Below are 22,366 nucleotides of genomic sequence, written 5' to 3'. Positions count from 1 at the left end.
ACCCTGAAGGCAGGACAAGAAACAATGGATGGAAACTAATCAAGGAAAGAAGGATTACTGGAAGGCCACTTTATGGTTTGGGGTATAAAAACATAAAAAGAGAAAGCCTGTCAGTTTCTTTCCACCTTCTCAAAAAGAATCAAGGCAGGGTTGTTTTGAGTCTCTTTCTTATGGTCCTTCTTTTCCCAGGTCTGAAATGTGGCATAACCTTTCTTCTAATTGCTATTAATTCTTGTATGTATTTGCCAACTTTATCCCTTTTCTTCTGTACAGGCATCAATATTTAAATTATGGCCTCCACTTGTACACAAAAACGGTTTACATACCACATGTAAATGGTTGCTTTTTATAAACCAGATAACAAGAAAATGATGGCATTTGAGACAGGAAAGGCCAGTGAAGGTGGTATCCAAATCCACTTCTGTATGCTCAACCTAACTTGATGCAAGGGTGTAATATCTGGAGCAACATGATCTAGACACACTGCAGATCCTGACAGTGAAACTCATAGCTGCATTGGGATGAACAAGTATATCTGCATTCCATCCTAGCCTTACTTGCTTAGCTACAGTAATAACTTCAGAGACTGGACAGTATTAGAGGAATGATGACTGTGAAAAAATACACTGTTCAGCGTTAACAAAAAAACAGCAGATAGTGAAAGCAGAACAGGCTCATTGTGAGTGATTTGAGTTTGTGTATTTGGCACACATATATTTTGGATATGAAGTATTGAGAGGATGAATGAATGAATGCACATTTTGACCTAGTAAGCAGCTTAAGAAACTCCCTTTTGCAGTTTGAAGGCTTTGTTATTGTACAGCCTAGATTAAGTTGTGGACATGTAGAACGTGCACCCAAATGTCTCACACATGACCACACTATAAAAGAAAGAGGAGAGGGAGCACAATCAATCTTGAAATATTGTTATTACAGCCAATCTTTAAAGTAGTCTATTGAGTTTAGTTCTTGATCTGGTCTCCCTCATAGCCTGAACTATTTAAAACTAACATGAAAATATGTTAGAAAGTCAGGGGCTAAATTTGAAAAATTGACTAGTTTTCTTACACAAGAACAAGAAAGAGCAACTATGATTTAATTTATGGGCACGGATATTATCTGAGGATATAATATACTCCAGAGAGAGGGAATATCTATGCCAACATTAGTTATAACTGTAGTCGCACAATTTTTTTAAAAAAATATGATGTTGTCTTAAGAAACTGAAGACCATCTCTATCCTTATATCATTTCCATTCCATGGAAAGAAAATAACTACCAACTTTGGTAGGCTATATGTAACTATGATTAGCATACTGAGAGGGATACAATTATTATTACTTAAATTAATATGCTGTTCAATTCCCAGTGACTCAGAACCAAGAAAGGTCTGCCCTCTATGGTTGGATTATTGAGCTGCTCAGGGAAGTGAGCAACAAAAGGAGACCTTTTGCCATTTTGATTGCATCTCTGAGGATGTGAGTTGTGAGGAAGTAGATGGCGTTTTCTGTAAGGTCAGCTTCAATGCTGACCATTTGGAACCATATTTCTCCTGGTTGCTTGGGGCCTCTGTGATATAAAATTGGATTCCTACAGAATCAGGGCTTCTCTGAATGAGGTATTGGTGCCTCCTCTGCTCGGGAGTCCTCCCTCTATCTCACTATTATGGATATTTTTAGACCTGTCTATAACTTGCCCTTTTCAGGAAATGGTTGTGGGGAGAGAGGTGGCCTTAAAGCTGTAGAGGGGGTGTAAATACATTTAGCTCGGCCCCTGAGAAAGGGGTGTGGGAGATGAAAATCAGTAATTCAGTTCCAGAAAAGTAGAAAGCCTGAGAGACTCAGAATAGCCTCATTTCAACATTCTGGGCCTTAAAAAAATGGATTGAAAGATTTGAACAGGACTCTGTCTGTCTATTTATTTAATTATTTTAATGGCTATCTATCTTACAATTGCAAATGTATTAAGACTATAAACAATAAAATAGCATTCTTGGAGTCCCCAGTCTCTGATCCTTTATCTGGACTATCTCAGCTTGAGGAAACAAATTATTTGAACCTTTGTCAGTCAGGTCGTAGGCCAGGATATAGCATGGAAACTGTGTGGGTCATGTTTGTGGATGACCAACAGGGAGTTCAGAGTGGGGGAGGTGCAAGCCTTCTGGTCCTCTTTAACCTTTTGCTTTTGACCAGCAGCTATTGATCCATTTCTGAGAGACTGGAATACATAGCATTGTTTTGCTGTCAGATCTAGATGAGGAAGAAGAGAGAGTCAAACTTGAATTCCTTCAAAATACATCATCTTTGGATTTGCAGGTCTAACAATCCAGAGAAATACCATCTTTGATTCTGGGCAGAATTGTATTTCCTCATTCCAAGGGTAGTTTACGACTTGGAGATCTTCCTAGATTCACAGCCTTGACTAGAAAAGCTTTTGGACAGTTACATCTTGTGTACCAATTGTGTAGCCCAAACTCTGCTTCTCCTTTACACATGATATTCAGGCAGCTCCACTTCTACTTGGCTTTAGGAAAGGCATTAAGACCCACTAGCAAGGAAAGAGATGCGAGTGCACAAATGTATTTTACTAGTTTCATTTTATGATTGTGATTACTCCTTTTATGTATTTTTCATCTTTCTCTTCTTTTTTATTGATATTGTTTTTGCTTTCTGATGAGATTGTTGCTGTTCAGAAGCTTTACTATATACATATAAAATGGAATGGAATAAGAATTAAAATAAATAAAAGTGATATATTTTGGGTAGAATAAAATTTATGTAGATATTCATTTACTTAGTTTTTTTTTAATTTATATATATTCTCTTTATTTTCTTGTAATAGGTAAAATGTTTACTTTACTATGGAGAAACATTATTAAATTGTTTACATGATCATTCATGTATGTCTCCATATACAGGAGTATTAATTTGCAGCAAAACAGAAATGGGTTCATTGTCATGGCATTCCACATTTTCATTCCAAGTGGATCAGGTCTCTTTGGGTATGACAACTAGTCCATATGCACAGGTTGTACCCTTTCTCATTGCCCAACAGACTGGCATTGCAGTCCTGATGGCTGCTCTCTGTCTGATAGAGACAGTCCTAGCTTTATCTATCATCTGCTGTCAGAAGGCCACACTCACAATTATTTAGAAGCTGCTCATGAGCAGGCTTAAAACAGAATGCTCTCACAAAATCTGTATCTGTCATCTTTGCTCCTCTTTGTTTCCCCAATCCTGCTGTGGCTGCACATTTCCTGTTTATGGGCTCTAGAAGCCTCCAGCAAAACAGATTAGGTGTAATCTTCTTTCTAGCAGTGACTTTGCTTTGTCTCAAGGCCAATTATAGCTGACCTAGCAAGAAACTTTACTTGGCATCTCCAATCTCTCCATTTCCAAATACCCATTTGTTAGGATTCTTTTTTTCCACTTTCTATAAACAGATCAGTGCCCTGGCAACCCCAGTTTGACTTGAGACCAGCCTCTTTAGTATTTCTTTCTCCAACTGTTGACAATCCAGCCAGTCTTGTGTAATCATTGCCCTACTTGTCAGACCGTCCTCTGCTCTGTTTCAATATGTGATTGGCTGACTATTTATTAGCTATGATTTATATTGTTGCATTTAATCATGTGCCTTATTCTTCTATCTTACAACCTAATCTCTTTCCTATGTGAACTAAATTAGTTCTTTATTGAAATCAGTTTCTCAATTGCCCCCAAAGCAGTAATTTCAGTCCTTTGATTCTTGGCCACTTTTCTTTGCATCCAAATATACTGCTTGTTTTGTTTGTGCATAGTCGCAAGATACATTTCTCCTGTTATGATCAGAATATGGAATGGTTTTCAAGCTTCTGTAGCAGATGTGCTACCAAATCTCTTTCCCCAAATCTTTTGTTCCCCATAGTTTCTTTACGCCAACTCCACCAATGTTGTCCTCCAGCTACATCTAGCATCCAGAAAGCAGCCACACAATTTTTTCCACTCTAAATTCCTTAAGCTACTGTTGTCATTGAAATCTGGCCTTACCCCTCTGAGAGAGCCATTATTATCAGTCTGCCTCCAGGGACTTTTGTTGTCTCCATGGATTCTGAAAGCTCTGGCAACAGTATTGGCCTCCTTTTCAAATTCTGAAAAGTTTCAGCATCTTTTACATTCCACATATTCTTCTTTTCCTTTGCTGCTTGATTACGTTTTCTATACTTTCCTTCCCGGTTTTTTAAAATTGTCTTTTCTCCACCTATATTTTACTTTGGGTACTGTCTGTTCTTGTCTTCAGTGAGAAGACAGTGAGAGACACTCTTTCCTCTCCCAGGAAAGAGAAAATTAAAATTTCAGAACTCTAGGAAATACTCTAAAAGGAGTTAACGTTGTCCCAAATCTCAATAATCTAGCATGCCATCTGTATATTACAATCCATTAGACATAAGTATGATCCTTAAAACAGAAGAGGCCACAAACAGATAGTATTTTGTATGCACTAATACTTCATTATTATGCTGGTACCACTTAGCATTTCACAAATGCATAAAGAAATACATATTCTAAATGTACATGTCATAGTTCTAAGCATATTTCAGGAAAGAATAAATAGGAATATACTAAAACTACTACTTCAGTTGTATTATTTCTGTGCTGCTTATGAACATCTTCCTTCAGTACTATAATTCTTGGTTCTTTTGGAAGCAGAGGAATTGTGGTTTTAAACCCTCTGGACTGTTTAAACATGACCCATATTTGTTTTTCCTTGAGTTCTTATGGGTCAATGACCTACTACACAAATGTTTTTTGATGAAATCGGGATGGCTTATTATTCTATTAGTTAAAATAAGCTTCTGTGCTTTTCTGGCCTGTACAGATGCACCCATGCGGACCAAAATAATTTCTTAGACTATGCCTGTGGTCTTCCTAGCTGCCCTTTTCCTGAGTTTAGCTTCCTCCTGCGAAGACCTGTTGACAGAGCTGCTAATGGCTTCCTCTGCTGAAGAGGCATCAATTTTTAAAATGTTTAGTAAGGAGCAAAGTCCACTCTCATCAACAGGGAGAGATCAAAAAGGTTGCAGAGTTGTGGTTATTGCTAGCTGAAGACAGACATGCAATATTATGAATGGAACTCTTTATTATTATCCTGCCAATCATATTAGCACACTAGCAATGATGAACAGAAAATATTGGCTAAAAAGCCTATTCCATTTTCAAAAACATAGAATGCAACCAATAATGGGAAGGACTAAGAGATATTTTAGCATATTTTAGATATGCTAGATATTTTATTATATCCAAATTATAAGATTTCTTACTTTAACATGCTGCCATTTTTGCATTAATAAACTATTTCTAAAAGTTAGCAGCTCAAACCAGTTAGGGTTAAACCTTTAAAATTTAAAGAAGGAAAGGGCTTCCAGTTGTTAAACTACAGTACCTACATTGGTACTACAGTACCCAATGAAGTCATTTGGTGTAGCGGTTAAGGCATCAGACTAAAAACTGGGAGACTGGGAGTTCTAGTTCTGCCTTAGGCATAAAGTCAGCTGGGTGACCTTGTCACTTCTCTTAGCCTGAGGAAGGAAGTAATGGCAAACCACTTCTGAAATCTGGCCAAGAAAATGTCAGGGATTTTTCCAGGCAGTCACCAGATGTCAACACTGACTTGAAAGGTCCAAAAAGAAAAAAAGGAAGAAAGAAGGTTGGACGACGTAGTTCAACAATGTTTGCAGGATCAGTGGTCACTCACTTCTGGATTAAAAAAAACAACAATGAGCATCTTGACTTTCCTTCTTTCCCTATCAATGTTTTTTTTAAAAATATATATATTTACATTGCTAACATAACCCTACAATTTTATTGAAGTGCAACTCCATTGAATTTTATATTTGGGCTTAAAATTACCTATCTATATCATCATCAATGTACTCAGATTCCTTGCAACCAAATTCTCATTTTCTGTGATGCAATAAAAGGAGTATATAAAATGTCTGGATTTCAGTGAAATTTTTATTTGCCCATACTTTTAGCACTGCTCTTCCATAATAAATGCATCACACATCAGGGTTTCTAAATAATGTTACATGTATAGTGTAGAAATCTAAGCAAACATTCACAGCTAATGGAACTTGGTGGAGCAGTGGGCCAATGCCTCCTTAAGTAACACCAGCTGCCTGCAATTAGTGCAGGTTCGCATCCCACCAGGCTCAAGGTTGACTCAGCCTTCCATCCTTCCGAGGTAGGTAAAATGAGGACCCAGATTGTTGGGGGCAATAAGCTGACTTTGTAATAATGCCGCTTGGGGGGGGGAAAGCCCTAATAAGCAGGCATATACATAGAATGAAGGCTATTGCTAAGCACATTGGTTTGTGCTTATTTTGTAAGCCGCCCTGAGTCTTCGGAGAAGGTTGGAATATAAATGGGATTAAAATAAATAAATAAATAAAACTTGATTAGAAGGCAGGGTCATCATATCAGTATTTTATCATAGCTGAATCACTCTGCTCATTCAATCCAATCTCCACAGAGGCTTTTAGTGTCTGCTGGAACGGGGAGGCAATGATGGTCTTGGACAGAAGTACACCTGAGTAGCTACTCCCTGCTCAGCAATCCAGCAGAGCCTCTTCTTTACTGAGCAGCAAGAAATGAAACAAATGAAGAGATGCCTAAGAGCAAATCAGCGATAACTCAGGTAAGAACACATATTCAAGTCAATATGATGTTTATAATAGTGGCTGGAGATGTGATGTTGTTGAGGTGCATCCTAGTGTCTGGAGGCTATTAGGATTTGGATGGGTGGAACCAACATAGGCACAGCCCCAGCAAGACAGAATGGTTTTGGGTTCAGAAGCCATCCTGTTCCAGAGAGATGTGAATTTATTAGCTCAGGATGGGCTATCTTCATATTTATCTGACTCATTCATTCATTCATTCATTCATTCATTCATTCATTCATTCATTCATTCATTCAACAGCCATTCAAAGTTATGACAGTGCTGGAAAAGGTGACAACCAATCCTGTCACTTACACCACTGCAGCATACCCACAATTGCATGATCAATATTTGGGTGTTTGGCAACCGGCATGTATCTGCAACATTTTATGACTACATGACTGCCATTTACAAACTTCCCCAGGGGCTTCCAGCAAAGCTGGATGCACTTAATGACCCTGTGGTTCGCTTAATGACCCTGATAGTTCACTTAATGACTGCTGCAAAAAAAAGATGTAAAATCAGGTGTGACACACTTAACAATCACATCACTTAGCAATGGAAGTTCAGGTCCCAATTGTGGTTGTAAATTGAGGACTACCTTGCAATCTGGGTCTCCTGCTTAATTCACATCTTTAATCTTAATCCATGGCAGGTTTTAGCTATAGCTGGGGGGCTGGCTTTCCCATGACTTCAACATATGTGTCAATTACAGTCCCTACTGGAGTGGGAGATTCTCATTGTCATTCAGGTTGGATTATTGTAACATGTTCTACAAGGGGCTGCCTCTGAGGTCCAGTAAGAAGCTACAAAAGGTCTAGAATGCAGTGGTGTGAGGAATTATGGATACATTATCAATTTGCATATATTACACAATTACTTTAAGAATTATACTTTCTACCAGTTGACTTCTGAATGCATTTTAAGATGCTGATTATCATTCTTAAAGAGGAGCATGGTGGCCCTTGTGCTAAGGACACTGGGTTGGAGGTTAGCCAGCCCGCATTTGAGATCCGAGTGTTGCTGTGGGGTGGGATGAGCTCTTGACCTTCACTCCAGTTCCCCCCAGGGACATGAAAGGTGCCCTTCCCCCAACTGGGCATCGCCTGGGCAATGGTGATGTTACCATCTAATCCTTTCAACTCGGAAGTGCCTCAAGTGCTTCTGACACAATTTCAAAATCACTCTTAAAGCTCCTCATGGATCAGAGTTATCCTATTAGGTTTGTAAAAAAAATATTATCATAATCACTCTTATTATTTTAACTTGATTTACAGATATGTTGTTCAGAGTTGAGAACAATTGAAATATAATAATAATAATAATAATAATAATAATAATAAGAAGAAGAAGAAGAAGAAGAAGAAGAAGAAGAAGAAGAAGAAGAAGAAGAAGAAGAAGAAGAAGAAGAAGAAGAAGAAGAAGAAGAAGAAGAAGTTGGAAGGGACCTTGGAGGTCATCTAGTCCAACCCCCTGCTCTGGCAGGAAACCTTATACCATTTCAGGCAAATGGCTGTCCAGTCTCTTCTTAAAAACCTCCAGTGTTGGAGCATTCACCACCTCTGGAGGCAGGTTGTTCCACTGGTTAATTGTTCTAACTGTCAGGAAGTTTCTCCTTAGTTCTAGGTTGCTTCTCTCCTTGACTAGTTTCCATTCGTTGCTTCTTGTCCTGCTTTCAGGTGCTTTGGAGAATAGCTTGACTCCCTCTTCTTTGTGGTAGCCCCTGAGATATTGGAACACTGCTATCATGTCACCCCTCACCCTTCTCTTCGTTAGACTACACATACCCAATTCCAGCAACCGTTCCCTACATGTTTTGGCCTCCAGCCCCCTAATCATCTTTGTTGCTCTTCTCTGTACCCTTTCTAGAGTCTCGACATCTTTTTTATATCGTGGTGACCAAAACTGGATGCAGTATTCCAGGTGTGGCCTTACCAAAGCATTGTAAAGTGGTATTAGTACTTCACTTGATCTTGATTCTATCCCTCTGTTAATGCAGCCTAGCACTGTGTTGGCTTTTTTGGCAGCTGCAGCACACTGCTGGCTCATATTGAAGTGATTGTCTATTAGGACTCCGAGATCCCTCTCACAGTTACTACTATTGAGCAAGGTACCACCTATACTATACCTGTGCATTTGATTTTTCCTGCCTAAATGTAGAACCTTACTTTTTTCACCATTGAATTTCATTTTGTTAGATAGTGCCCAGTGTTCGAGTCTGTCCAGATCCTTCTGTATCTTAAGCCTATCTTCTGGAGTATTGGCTATTCCTGCCAGCTTGGTGTCATCTGCAAATTTGATGAGTTCCCCATCTATCCCCTCATCCAAGTCGTTAATGAAGATAAAATAGCATATAAGCATCAGTAAAATATGCTGATAATTATATAACGACATTTCCCAAGCTAATAGTCTTCAGAACTTTTAAATGTATACTTTTTTTTGCTTTATTTTATTTTAAGCTCATTGATGCAAAAATGAGCAAAAAAAACTTATGGTGGAAAAAATAGAAACCTAGTAAAATTAAAGGAGATGGAACTATGCATATCTCATAAAGACCAGCCATCATGAACTGTATTATCTTATTAGAAAAATATTGAACTGATAAAAGAGTGATTATTTTTGAATATAACTTGATTATGACCTAAGTGAAGATTAACATAAAACAGCTGAACATTCATTTTCCTTAGTTAATCAACTCTCTTGTTAGTGACTAAATGGGAAACTATTTGCAAAGAATTTCATAACATTCCTTTCAAGGAATGAAAATATATTCGATGCAGCCCAAAATGCTATCTCTCTCTAAAGATGGACTGTTCGTATTGCCACTCCTTCTCTGCTAATTACTGTTTCCTCGTTGCTAGTAAAATTCAAGCCGAAACAATCAAAGCATGTTCAAAACAATCAAGAAAGTTGGACTGAAATATATGGAATCAGGTATCTGCATTTACATCTTTTTTCAGAATGTTGAATGAGCATGTCTTGGTATGATACTTTCACAAAATTGAGGAAAAAAATAAAAAAAAACCTAATTAACTATACAAACCTATAAATGTGCATATATAATACATACTGTACACTGAAAATCTATATTCCAAGGTTATATAACAACTTAAACAAAACCAAGGAAACCCCACAGTGTCTCCGGGTGCTGCCAATTATGATTTATTCAATAAGCCATTGCTAAATAAATCATAATTTAGTACAATGCGTAAGCTTCTCATATGGACATTTGTCTTAACCTAGCTATTCTAATAAGGACATATTTAATAAGAGTACTGAAGTGTTCATACCTTTACTAATATGGAGATACATCATTTAGCCACATATAGTAGACACACTCACACTCATTCTAGCTGAACCAAGAGCACCCTTAGTGCACCAATAGCACATCAGTTTTCTATGATGGAATCATTTCCAAAACTGCATTTTATTCACACATAGTAATAAAAGCATTTTTCTGTCTATTAAATCACTGCAGTATGTTTTGAAACTTACATGCATCCAGTTGCTTAATTTAAGTTATAGTTTTTTGGGATACATAAGTCTCCAAGCAGGGTTTTGGCCTGAACACAATCTATAGGCCTTTTCATATATTAAAATTTTATATGCAGGAACCAAGACAAGTCACACATTTTTAAAAAATATGTCCATATTTTTTTTAGTTTATAGTTTTAGCTTCACTTTGAAGTATTGGCAAGTAAAATTCCATCAAAACTACATTCATTCAGTATTTTAACCTTTATGCTTTTAAATAACCACAAGTAAAGCAAGCATTATTTCCCGTTATATTTTATTGCAATATTAATAACTATTTGGCTGGAGAAAATCTAGCAATCATAACAGAAACTTTATTAAACCAAGCTCACAATATATATTTTTCATCTAATGTACCAAATCAAAATATAATTATATATTTTCAACAGGAATAAAAAAGGAAATTGTGCAAATAAAATCTAGCTTAAAACTGTATCCTAACTTTCACTTTTTCAATATAAAAATGTATTAATCTAAGGAATTGCCATTTATCTTATGACATATTATATCAAATTTTCCACAAGACATAAAGCTTGCAGTGATTATATATTTCTTCTTAATGCTGATTTAAGCAACTCTTTGAGACTCAATTTTGCCAAATGGAATTAAGCTCATATTTGCCACAGGCCAGGCTGTCTTTTGGCTTTTGGCTACAACTGTACATTGATACTTAAGGGCAATCCAATAGTAGATAGAGCAGTGTTCCTCAGGTAAGTTGGGTTGCTTTTGACACCATGGGCAAAATCAGCATTTCTTGCCAAAGAACCACAGGAATCAACATGCAACTGGTTGTGAAAATAAGCTTTAGTGATGGAGGGATCTTATGAATCACTGCAAGCATTTCAACATCAACAGGTAAGTATAAACTCCCTTGTTCCTCATCTTTAAGTGTTGCTCAAGTTGAGTTGCTTTTATTTTTACCATAATGCAGAGTCTCTATTCTCTATCCTATAAGCAAAATTCTGTCCCATCCTTTTCCAGCTCAACCTAAATTATTGCAGTCATCTCCTGTTTGATTGTCTCATCACACCAATCCAGCATCTACTCTACTATGAGCTTGCTCCTAATACTTCATAAATTCAGTATAAAAGTCACATATCTTGACTTTTTATAGCTTCCTTTGTTTTCCTTCACCTCTAAAGTTCTGTCTAGCATATCCTTACTTATCATCTTCAATTCAAATTCACATTTACCTCCAGTTCAGAAGACAGTTTAATAGTGCATCTCAGAATTCAAGACTACTTCTCTTAATGTGATGAAATATTTCCTTGTGGCTCTTTTTAAAAAATTCATAGTTTTTAGACTGCCATAGTTTCTGTGTCTTATTGAAATTTAGCTAGTAACTATATGCCATATATAACCCTGATTACTTCTGCCATTTCTTTCATCCTCTTCTGTTACTATGTCTTCATCAAATTTAAGATTATGGCTAAGGCCCATCCTCTGGTGCCTTGTAAAGTACTATATACACTAATAAGAAGATAAGCAAATGTTGAATAGCTGTGCTTTTAACAGAACACAGGGCACACCTTTCATATAATTCTAACACGCCTAATGTAAATCTTGCCCAATTTCCTTTTTTTTAAAGAATGAAATGTACTTCATCATCCAGGCCCATTTCAAACACACCTGCATAATGTTACCACCTCTTAATTAAAGAATTGGTTTAATTAAAGATAACACTTACAGTCGTTCTAGTTGCTTGAGATCTTGAAATGCTCCACGTTCTATCATGCTAATTAGATTCTCTTCCAAATGCCTATAAGAGAAAATTTCAGTAGCATTAAAAGAATAACCAACATTTTGAATTGTATATGAAAAATATTCTCCCTTCCTAAAAGCCAATCTATCATCTCCTCTCTAGAATGCAGACAGAGACAATGTCTTTTCAGGATTTACTTTTTCTTCTATATGTAGTCACTCACTATTCTTTCTCTTGTAACACCGTATGACATAATTATACTGAAGGTTCATAAATAGAGGTTACACCTTATTTGGAAGTAGCATATATTGGGTTGTACTGCTCAACAATACTTATTTAGCTTGGACATCCATATGTGGGCTCCAAAAATTCAGAAAGCCACCTGTTTTAGTAATCATCCAGATTTTTGCAATCTACATAATAATTTATCTGAGTATGCTACTTTAAAGCAATTGAAGAGGACTTTAAACACTTTATTTGGAATATGGAGACTATCTTAATAAAAACATTATTATATTTTATTTATATACTAGATCATATCTAGAAACAGTCCATCTCCCTTATAGAGTAATTCTGGGTGATGTACAAATAGTCATAAAAAACTCTAGATAAATATTATTTAAAAAACAGTTAAAAACAAGAATAAAATAATTAAAACTAAAAAGTTGTGGGAAAGGCTTCAAGGCTGTCCGTTTTTCTGTGGGTCCCAACCAAATTGGCAGAGACAGGTCTTCAAGCATTTATAAAAGGCCAGAGAGTGGGTCCTGTCTTTCCCTGGGGGGTGGGGGGGGAAGAATGTTCCAAGGATGGGGTGGGGTGGAGTAACAGCAGAGAGTTCTCTCTTCATTGACTCTGCCAGTCAAAATTCTTCAAATAATGGGATTTGCAAAATACCTTCCCTGCCTGACTGGGACAGGTGAAGGTAATAGATAAAAATGAGTATATATATATTTTATATAAAATCATATATATATTTTATATAAAATCATATATATATTTTATATAAAATCATATATATATTTTATATAAAATCATATATATATTTTATATAAAATCATATATATATTTTATATAAAATCATATATATATATATATATATATATATATATATATATATATATATATGCAGTGTACAGTATACATTTTAAAGCAATTTTATATTTTATATCAATATATATATTTTTGATATAAAATATAAAATTCCTTTTAAATATATTCAGACAATTCATCAATGACTATAAAAATAATTCACAGAGAACCGCCTTTCAGATGCCATTATATGAATTAATGTCTTTCTAGACTGTTGGACACATGGTAATAAAATTGTTACAAATTACCATCTCTGGTGGCAATGTACATTTAATTACACATTTTGACTGAAAAGTGTTTCAGGAAACTGGGAAGGCTGCACAGCATTTTGAAAATTAATTGTGGTATGGTCTTATTCAATTTTTCCAGAACATATAAAATCATGCACATAAGACATTCATTTCACTTCTCTTGTTAGTTGCCTGATGTACTACTACGGTATAACAAAATAGTGAAAATTAAAATGTAGTTTTCCCTGGGTCAATAGCTTTTAAAAATGTGGACAATAACAATGCCTGGAAAATTAACACCAGCAGCAAAGTATCTTGAAGAATCCTTTAATTAAATTTTATTTCTATTTTTATCTGTATAAACAAACTTATTTTAATAAATCATTACATAAATTAATTTTAATCAATTAATTTCATTTTTACAAATAGCTCTTTGGAGAGAAGTACTGAATAGGGAGATTTAATATTATGTATACTCCTTAGGTAAACTGATATATGTATATATGCTCCCAAACTATGTATAGGTGATGATAACTTTTTCATGCATACAAATTATTCCTTATTGACTGTCTGGCTTTACACCTGAATTTCCAGACACTTAACCCTTAATTCTATTCTTAAATAGACTTGGCAGAAGATTCCCAGACATGCCTCAGCTAGATTTGGAATCTTTAATGCTGACAGAATGAAGCCATAACATAATAGTTGATTGCTTACTGTAACACAAACATTCTAAGCTTTTATATATCACTGTTCCAATGTTCATATTCTTAAATTGCTTTTTCTGCTTTTCTGAGCTAACTTGGTGGTTTGCTTGGTGGTCTAGGACATTTGAAATACATTTCCATAATAGTCCTAGAACCTTGCCAAGTTCCAGCCTCTACACTGCCATCTATTCTGAAATTCTAAGCATATTTCTTTGATGTCCAAGTCAATCTACTGATCCAATAAACCTTACATGAAATAAACTTAGACTGGGTAAAATCCTTTCTACTTTTCCTTAGTAAACCTAGTGCTGCTGTATTGGTGAGATGAGAGACATAAACATTTAATGACTAAATAATCTTTCATCATTGTGCCAAACCACTAATACACAGTCACTCCTCCCTTGGTGTTACTTTTGTATATTCACAGCAGATGCTTTTCCTTTCCACAAAGTCTTGTTATGAATTGTCACTTATTGTAATGTTAAAAGTGATGGCCGGAAGTTTGTAATTTTAGACTTGAAAGACTGATGTCAGCCCTCCCAGAAAACACAACTTTATTGTAAGGCTACATTAACAGAATCTTGCAAGGCTGAAAGTACAAACTTCCCATTGCCACTTTTAACTACCTGGGCCCTTCCTAAGTTTTTTTTTCTCCTCTGACTGGTAAGCCACGGGGAGCTCCTCCCTCTCTTGTTGTGATTGTTTCCTATGCAACATCTCTTCCCCTCCTTCCCTAAGGTCCTCCACACATTCCATTCCAGGGGTCTTCAAACTTGGCCCTTTTATGACTTGTGGACTTCAACTCCCAGAATTCCTCAGCCAGCATGCCTGGCTGAGGAATCCTGGGAGTTGAAGTCCACAAGTCATAAAAGGGCCAAGTTTGAAGACCCTGCATTACACCTATGCTTTTTTCATAGACAATGGTATTAGGATAAAATTAATCTCTTTCTATCCAGGCAATGTTATGGCAATATATCTGACCTGACACAAAGATTAGCAAGTTTGATGCCACCCACCAGTATGGAAAAACTTTGCACCTTGCATGGCATCTGTCAAGACTCTCTGTTTAAATGGGCCAGAGTATCCTCCCTTGAATATGTCTGTGCTGCACCTCGTCAGACACTGGATCATATAATCACCAGCTACCTTTGAAAGGTTGCACAATAGGAAAATCAGATTTTCTCCAACTAACAAAGACTACACTTGTTTGGATAAATAGCCTAGATATATAGAATACTTATTCCATTCTCATAAACCAACATATTTCAAAATGTAACTTATAACTTATAACATCTTGAATTTGTCATACCTTATGAAATTGACTACATATTTCCATCATACCTATACCATAGTATTGTGTGTTCCTTTTATATATATTTTACTACTGTTATCCATGCACTCTATTCCATATGCTAAATATTGGTAGTCCTTGGCTTACAATGCCAATTCAGCCCAAAAATTTCTGTTGCGGAGTGACACAGTTGTTAAGTGAATTTTGTCCCATTTTACAACCTTTCTTGCCACAGTTGTTAAATGAGTCGCTGCAATTGTTAAGTTAGTAACATAGTTGCTAAGTGAGTCTGGCATCCCCATTGACTTTGTTTGTCAGAAGGTTGCAAAAGGGGCAGGACACTGCAACTGTCATAAATGCATGCCAGGTGCCAAGAGTTAAAATTTTGATCATGTGACCATGGGGACGCTGCCATGGTTGCAAGTGTGAAAAATGTTCATAATCCCTTTTTTTCAATGCTGTTGTAATTTCGAATGGTCACTAAATGAACTCTTGTAAGCCGAGGACTACCTGTAAATATGGAAAACTCAAGTAGTATTTATCAAAATCAGGTGAAATTATGGCTAGTGTCTGTATGCACTAGGAGGAGATCGGTATAATTCAAGACATGCTGCATAGTTGGCTATGTGCTGAAGGCAAACAGATCAAAGTTTTGCAAAGTGACAACACTGAGAAATTGCTTCAGGGGAATATTTCTCTTCATACTCACAGAACACGAAGATTCTTAAGTCCAGCAAAGTCCACCTTTGTAATCCTTGTAATATTGTTTCGGTCTAAGTCACTGCAAAAGAAAAAAAAATCCACAGTTGACACATGTATCTACCAGGCAGTTCAATCATTTTAAAAAATATCATAGGAGTACCACACAGCAAATTACCCATTCTGCACAGGAAATGCGAGGCAAGACTCAAGATACTTGAGTAACATTGCAACTCACAGGAAGATTGCTTGAATGTTTCTTTTTACAACCTCTTTTTGTTAAAGATGCAGAGCTGAAATAAGGCAAGAATTAAAATCTAATAATGAATCCCCTATTGTCCATTCTACCATTAAGATGTTTAAGACAGAAGATGAGAGAGATTGTGCTTTTCTGCCTTTTCATGGAGATGGTTAGACTTTTTTTGTTAGTGGGAGAATCTGGAAAACATGCATATGCATCCATACGGACCTTCAAATAATAGCTTTATGTTAGCCTTTCAGAACAAAGTTTAAAACTACCACATTTCAAATATGGAAAGAAGAAACCTGAAAAACCATCAGGAGAAAGAGCTGAAAATACTGAACATACATGAACATGACCAGTATTTGAGAGGCTGCCACAAAGAAGAGAGGTCAAACTATTCTCCAAAGCACCAGAGGGCAGGACAAGAAAGAATGGTTGGAAACAGATCAAAGAGAGAAGCAACCTGGAATTAAGGAGAAACTTCCTGACAGTGAGGACAATTAACCAGTGGAACAGGTTACCCCCAGAAATCATGGGCGCTCCATCACTGGAGATTTTTAAGAAGCAGCTAGACCAGGGGTGTCAAACTCACAACATCACGCACCGTGTTGTGACATATCACAACTTTTTTGCCATTGCCAGCAATGGGGTGGGCACAATTTCACTATGATGCCGGCAGTTTGACACCCCTGAGCTAGACAGTCACTTGTCTGAGATGGTATAGGTTCTCCTGCTTGAGCAGGGGGCTGGACTAGAAGACCTCCAAGGTCCCTTCCAGATTCTATTCTATTCTATTCTATTCTATTCTATTCTATTCTATTCTATTCTATTCTATTCTATTCTGAAACCACCTGAGTAAAACCCACTCTCCAATGAGCCTGCTAGTTTCTATTACATATATTTTGCAACTAATCATATGCCACATACATTTCTTGCTATTACCTTTATATTTCTGAAGACGATAACTTAGAAATAAACTTATATAAGCCAATGTATATAAGTATCATTTTATTTGCAGACAGCAACATTATTTGCATTTTTAGGAATCTTGGGGGAATTTTTTCCCTGTATATTTTTCCAAATTTGAAGCAAGTAAAGTATCTGTGTAATATGGTATAAGTAGCTTTTGCTAACAAATACTGTATCCATGTAAACCTTTAACACTAATACTCCAAAGTCATATAAATCCTCTTATGTAATAATATTTCTAATGTTCACATAATGAGAAAAAAGGGAAAAATGGTCAACCCTTGGGTGTTTTCCCAGATATAAGTTCAATTAAATTCATTGATGTTTATTCTAGGATTTTGGTCTTAATATACAAGATAATATCTGCAAGCTTTCTATCCTAATTGGCAGAATATATCATGCATGACTATGATCAAACACAGAACTTGAAGACTTTGTATTCTAGGCCATTTTACTTCATTTTAACTAGTTTTTAAAATCTTCATGGGATGGATTATTCCTAGAAATCACGGATATTTTTTAGTACAGTCTATTAGAGAAGGGACGCGGTGGCTCAGTGGGTTAGGACGCTGAGCTTGTCGATCTGAAGGTCGGCAGTTTGGCGGGTCGAATCCCGAGTGCCGTGTAGCAGAGTGAGCACCTGTTACTCGTCCCAGCTTCTGCCAACCTAGCAGTTCGAAAGCACTTAAAAATGCAAGTAGAAAAATAGGGACCACTGCGGTGGGAAGGTAACAGCGTTCTGTGCGCCTTTGGCGTCTAGTCATGCCGGCCACATGACCACGGAGACGTCCTCGGACAAGCGCTGGCTCTTCGGCTTTGAAACGGAGATGAGCACCGGCCCCTAGAGTCGGAAACGACTAGCATGCATGTGCGGGGGAACCTTTACCTTTACCTTTATTAGAGAAGGAGTTAGAACTCAGTGAGAGAAGCCAGTAGCAGTTCCACAGTGTTTCCATAACACCCATTCCATAACTTAAACCATCTTTTCCTCAACATATTATTCCCATTTGTTTTTTTAAAAAATTTGTGGGTGGATGTGAGAGACGGATACCCATCAAGTGTAATAAAAATAATTTGAAAGCAGATGGGAACACAAACCACTAAACTAAGCTGGAGACTCCATAATAGAAATTTTAGATACTAAAAAATGAAATAAACAAACCAATCTATATAATTACTTTTTATTCCCTATTTCAACAGGAATTGGCCTTGAGTACCCTGGCTCTTCATGCCTAAGTTTGACATTTGACAAGCCAATATGTGAAAAGTTGATCATTAAGCCTCCAGTAGGAATTTTAATGATGGAAAGTATTTTTTCCACATTTTATCTTGTTTATCATGTTTCATATGGCTGAATCAAAAACATGGTGTAAGTAATACATTTCAATAGACCTCAAATAGTCTTCTTTTAGATTTGGAGAGAAAAAGAAAACCTTTCATGTACTGCTAGATCTTCATCAACTCAATTACAATGGAAGACCATTATTTAATAAGTCTTCACATCTTGCCATGTACTGTATGAACAAACTGACTTCAGTGGTGGCTGAATTAATACACTATCACAAGGACCTAGTAAGAAATACACAGAAAGCAATGGGACAGAATTTTGACAGCCTCTGGCTAGCAATCACTGTCTTCTTCCATTCTTCTTCATGTTCTTCAATTCCATCACACTGAATCTCAGATCTTGTCCATCTGCTACGCCATCATTTCCTTGCATTTAAAACCCATTTACTTTTCCCCTCTACCACAGAGCTTATCTTTTAGACTAAACTATTTCCCCCAGAATTTCTTGCAAACCTAGGAATCTTGCTGAGGGACACCTCTCCCCCCCCCCTGTTCTTCACTGCCAAATCTTGAGTCCCACGCTAGCATATAGATGAAAGAACAATTTTAAAAACTCCAAAATAATCTGGAACAATTTACATTTCCACTTGTGCCCAAATACTCGAGAAAAGAGATGGAGAGGAGAGCAATTGTAATCTATTAGGACCCATTCCCTTTAGTTCACTCATTTAGATAAAAACACACACACACACACAGAGAGAGAGAGAGAGAGAGAGAGAGAGAGAGAGAGAGAGAGAGAGAGAGAGAGAGAGAGAGAGAGAGAGAGAGAGAGAGAGAGAGAGGCAGAGGAGACAACTCACTCATAGGATAAAATGAAGCCACAGGAAGAAGAAAACCAGCACAGCTTGATATGGTCCTGAGTTTCAAAAACTTCCTCATTTTCTGTTACAAGCTTTATGTTTCTAGGCTTGTTATCTTGGCTAGCTTTAACCTGAATATAAAATGTATTTTGTCTCTCCTGTGTACAGTACTGGCCACCCTCTCTCCAATAAGGGCCTCCCAGATTCTTAAGGCTTTAGATATTTGATCAGCTTTTCCAGAAAAAAATAGTCCTTTCACCTCTCCAAACTAATAATGCTTATCTGGGACTTGGTGTACACCATCTGCATTTGGTTTCCTGAGATTCCAAACCTGGATGAAGGACCTTGGAAAGACACATATGAGAATAATCACAAGAATACCAGTGAACACACAACTCTTTTTTATGGTATTTGTTATTGGTTTTAATATTTGCATAGAGTTGTATCCCTTCATTTCCAAAAGAATTATGACCAATTATGTATGGTACCCTGGTTGTTCCCTCTCCTGACCCAATTACCTTTCATAGTGGATTTGAATAATATGATTTGAATGTTTCCATTGATTTACAACAATCCAGATGCTCTGTTTGATCAGATTAATGCTTCACTTGACAAAAAATGGACCTCATACATCAAGTGACATTATATGTCACCTGATAATCATTTGTTCCAGCCTGAACAAAGGATCTGTCCAACAGACCATCATGGGACTCTAGAGAATGCTGAACAGTGCCCTCTGCTGATTAGTCTGTTCAAAAACACATTTTAAGTGTTTAAAAGTTCATGAACCTGAAAATAATCAACCTGAGAGTACATGAGTTGAGTCAATTGCATATAGTACATTTTGATTCTGCTTTTGATAAATTACTAGATTTACAAGATTAACTGGACTTTTGATGAAAACAGTTGGTGTTCTAGGATTTTGCAGAGCTGTATATCACCAAGTAATTGTTTAATGACAGCAAAAATGAAAACCTTTCAGTGACAGCTTCACTGACAGGTGCAATGCATTATGTCCCCACATTGACAGCTCTTTCAAAAAGTGATACCAAAACAGAATATAGAACTTGGTTCAAACTATAAAGAAAAGAGTTTCTTCCTGGAAGAAACAATTGTATTCCAAGACAATTATTTATATATTTATTTATTCAGTTCATCATTTGCACCTGATCTTGTAGTGTCTGGATATTATAGATAGCATTATCAGCATTTCTAAATGTAAAAAGTTTGCAAATCACGATTCTCTGACAGTAGTTACGCAAGATCAAGCAACAAGAGATCATTGACTTCTTATGGCTATGTTTGTGGGGAATCTGATCAACCCTATTGGGAAAATTTAAAATTAAATCAGTATTGTTGCTGAAAAAGTTACATAATATTTGTTAAAGACACCAAGAATAATGGAAGGAGGAGGAGGAGGAGGAGACAGACAGCTGATTTCTGGGTGCTCCATCACTGGAACTTTTAAAGAAGAGATTGGACAACCATTGGACATAATATAGGGTTTCCTGCCTGAGCAGGGGGTTGAACTAGAAGACCTCAAAGGTCCCTTCCAACTCTACTACAACTACAACGACAACTACTACTACTACTACTACTACTACTACAGCAGCAGCAGCAGCAACAACAACAACAACAATAATAATTTTTGAGGAGATACCTGGTTGATACCTAGGATGCTGGCAGCAACCTGTGTCAACCATTAATGTCAGTCAATTTGAGTGTTCAGTTTACTGAGTTTCATGTTTTATGAATAAAAGTTTTATAATAATAATAGTGTTGGAAGGTACTTTGGAGATCATCTAGTCTAGCCCCCTGCTCAGGCAGGAAACCCTATACTATTTCAGACAAATGGCTGTCCAGTCTCTTCTTAAAAACTTCCAGTGTTGGAGCATTCACCACCTCTGGAGGCAGGCTGTTCCACTGGTTAATTGTTCCAACTGTCAGGAAGTTTCTCCTTAGTTCTAGGTTGCTTCTCTCCTTGACTAGTTTCCATCCGTTGCATCTTGTGCTGCTTTCAGGTGCTTTGGAGAATAGCTTGACTCCCTCTTCTTTGTGGCAGCCCCTGAAATATTGGAACACTGCTATCATGTCACCCCTCACACTTCTCTTCATTAGATTAGACGACGGATAGGCAACCTCGGTTCTTTTATGACTCATGGACTTCAACTCCCAGAATTCCTGAGTCAGCATAGCTGACTCAGGAATTCTGGGAATTGAAGTCCTTGAGTCATAAAAGAGCCAAGGTTGCCTACCCCTGGACTAGACATACCCAATTCTAGCAGCCATTCCTTATATGTTTTAGCCTCCAGTCACCTGATCATCTTTGTTGCTCTTCTCTGTACTCTTTCTAGAGTCTCAAAATTATTATATTATTATTATTATTATTATTGTTATTATTATTATTATTATTATTATTATTATTATTATTATCATCATCATCATCATCATCATCATCATCATCAGCTTTAATCGTAGTAGTCTCACATGATATAGGGTCTCCTGCTTGAGCAGGGGGTTGGACTACAGCACCTCAAAGGTCCCTTCTTTTACTCTGCGCTCATTTTATTTTTTATTTATTCATTGTGTTATTTATTTTATTCTTTTATTCTGTGCTTGTTTAATTGTGAAGGAGAATAAGCAGAGTAAACTTGTGAAGACATTGTGGAAAGTTAGTATTATTTTAATAGTTAATAATGAATTAGAAAACAAAAGTCTGTATTGGTTACATTGCTTATCAAAAGGACAAAACAGAAAAATTGTCTATCCGGATAGAAGTTTAAATTAGAGTCAGAACTGAAGAAACTTCTTGGATGAGAAGTGAAATGTCTTCAAGGAAAAACAAAGAAAGTCCAGTTGTCTTCTGAAAAAGCATTTTTGGGACAACCATGATCCGCATGACTGAGAATCTCCATAGACATTCAGAGCCTGTATATTTCAAACGCATAGCATTAACTTTGACTTGTAGTTAGCTATTAGCAGTTTGTCTTGTATATCATCTCTAAAAATATTTTAAGGAAGCTTTTAAATTGGAAAGTTGTATTTTGTAACTGTTGAAGG

The 22,366-nt window shown here is 36.6% G+C and overlaps 1 protein-coding gene across 1 annotated transcript in view; it reads right to left on the bottom strand.

Annotated features, from left to right (window-relative positions):
* Positions 1-22,366, bottom strand: part of SLIT3 (slit guidance ligand 3) — a gene marked incomplete at its 3' end in the record, with an annotated part of 545,814 nt that overhangs the window by 482,127 nt on the left and 41,321 nt on the right. Inside the window, exons 2-3 of the mRNA XM_083351312.1 lie at positions 15,957-16,028; positions 11,916-11,987 (exon numbers count right to left, since the gene is read on the bottom strand). Coding sequence (XP_083207438.1) covers positions 11,916-11,987; positions 15,957-16,028 — 144 coding nt within the window. The remainder of the gene's footprint in view (positions 1-11,915; positions 11,988-15,956; positions 16,029-22,366) is intronic.

This window comes from Vipera ursinii, assembly GCF_947247035.1.
Source record: "Vipera ursinii genome assembly, chromosome: 2".
Taxonomy (NCBI): Eukaryota; Metazoa; Chordata; class Lepidosauria; order Squamata; family Viperidae; genus Vipera; species Vipera ursinii.
Note: the sequence above shows the minus strand (reverse complement) of the source record. Positions and strands in the feature narration are given on the sequence as shown.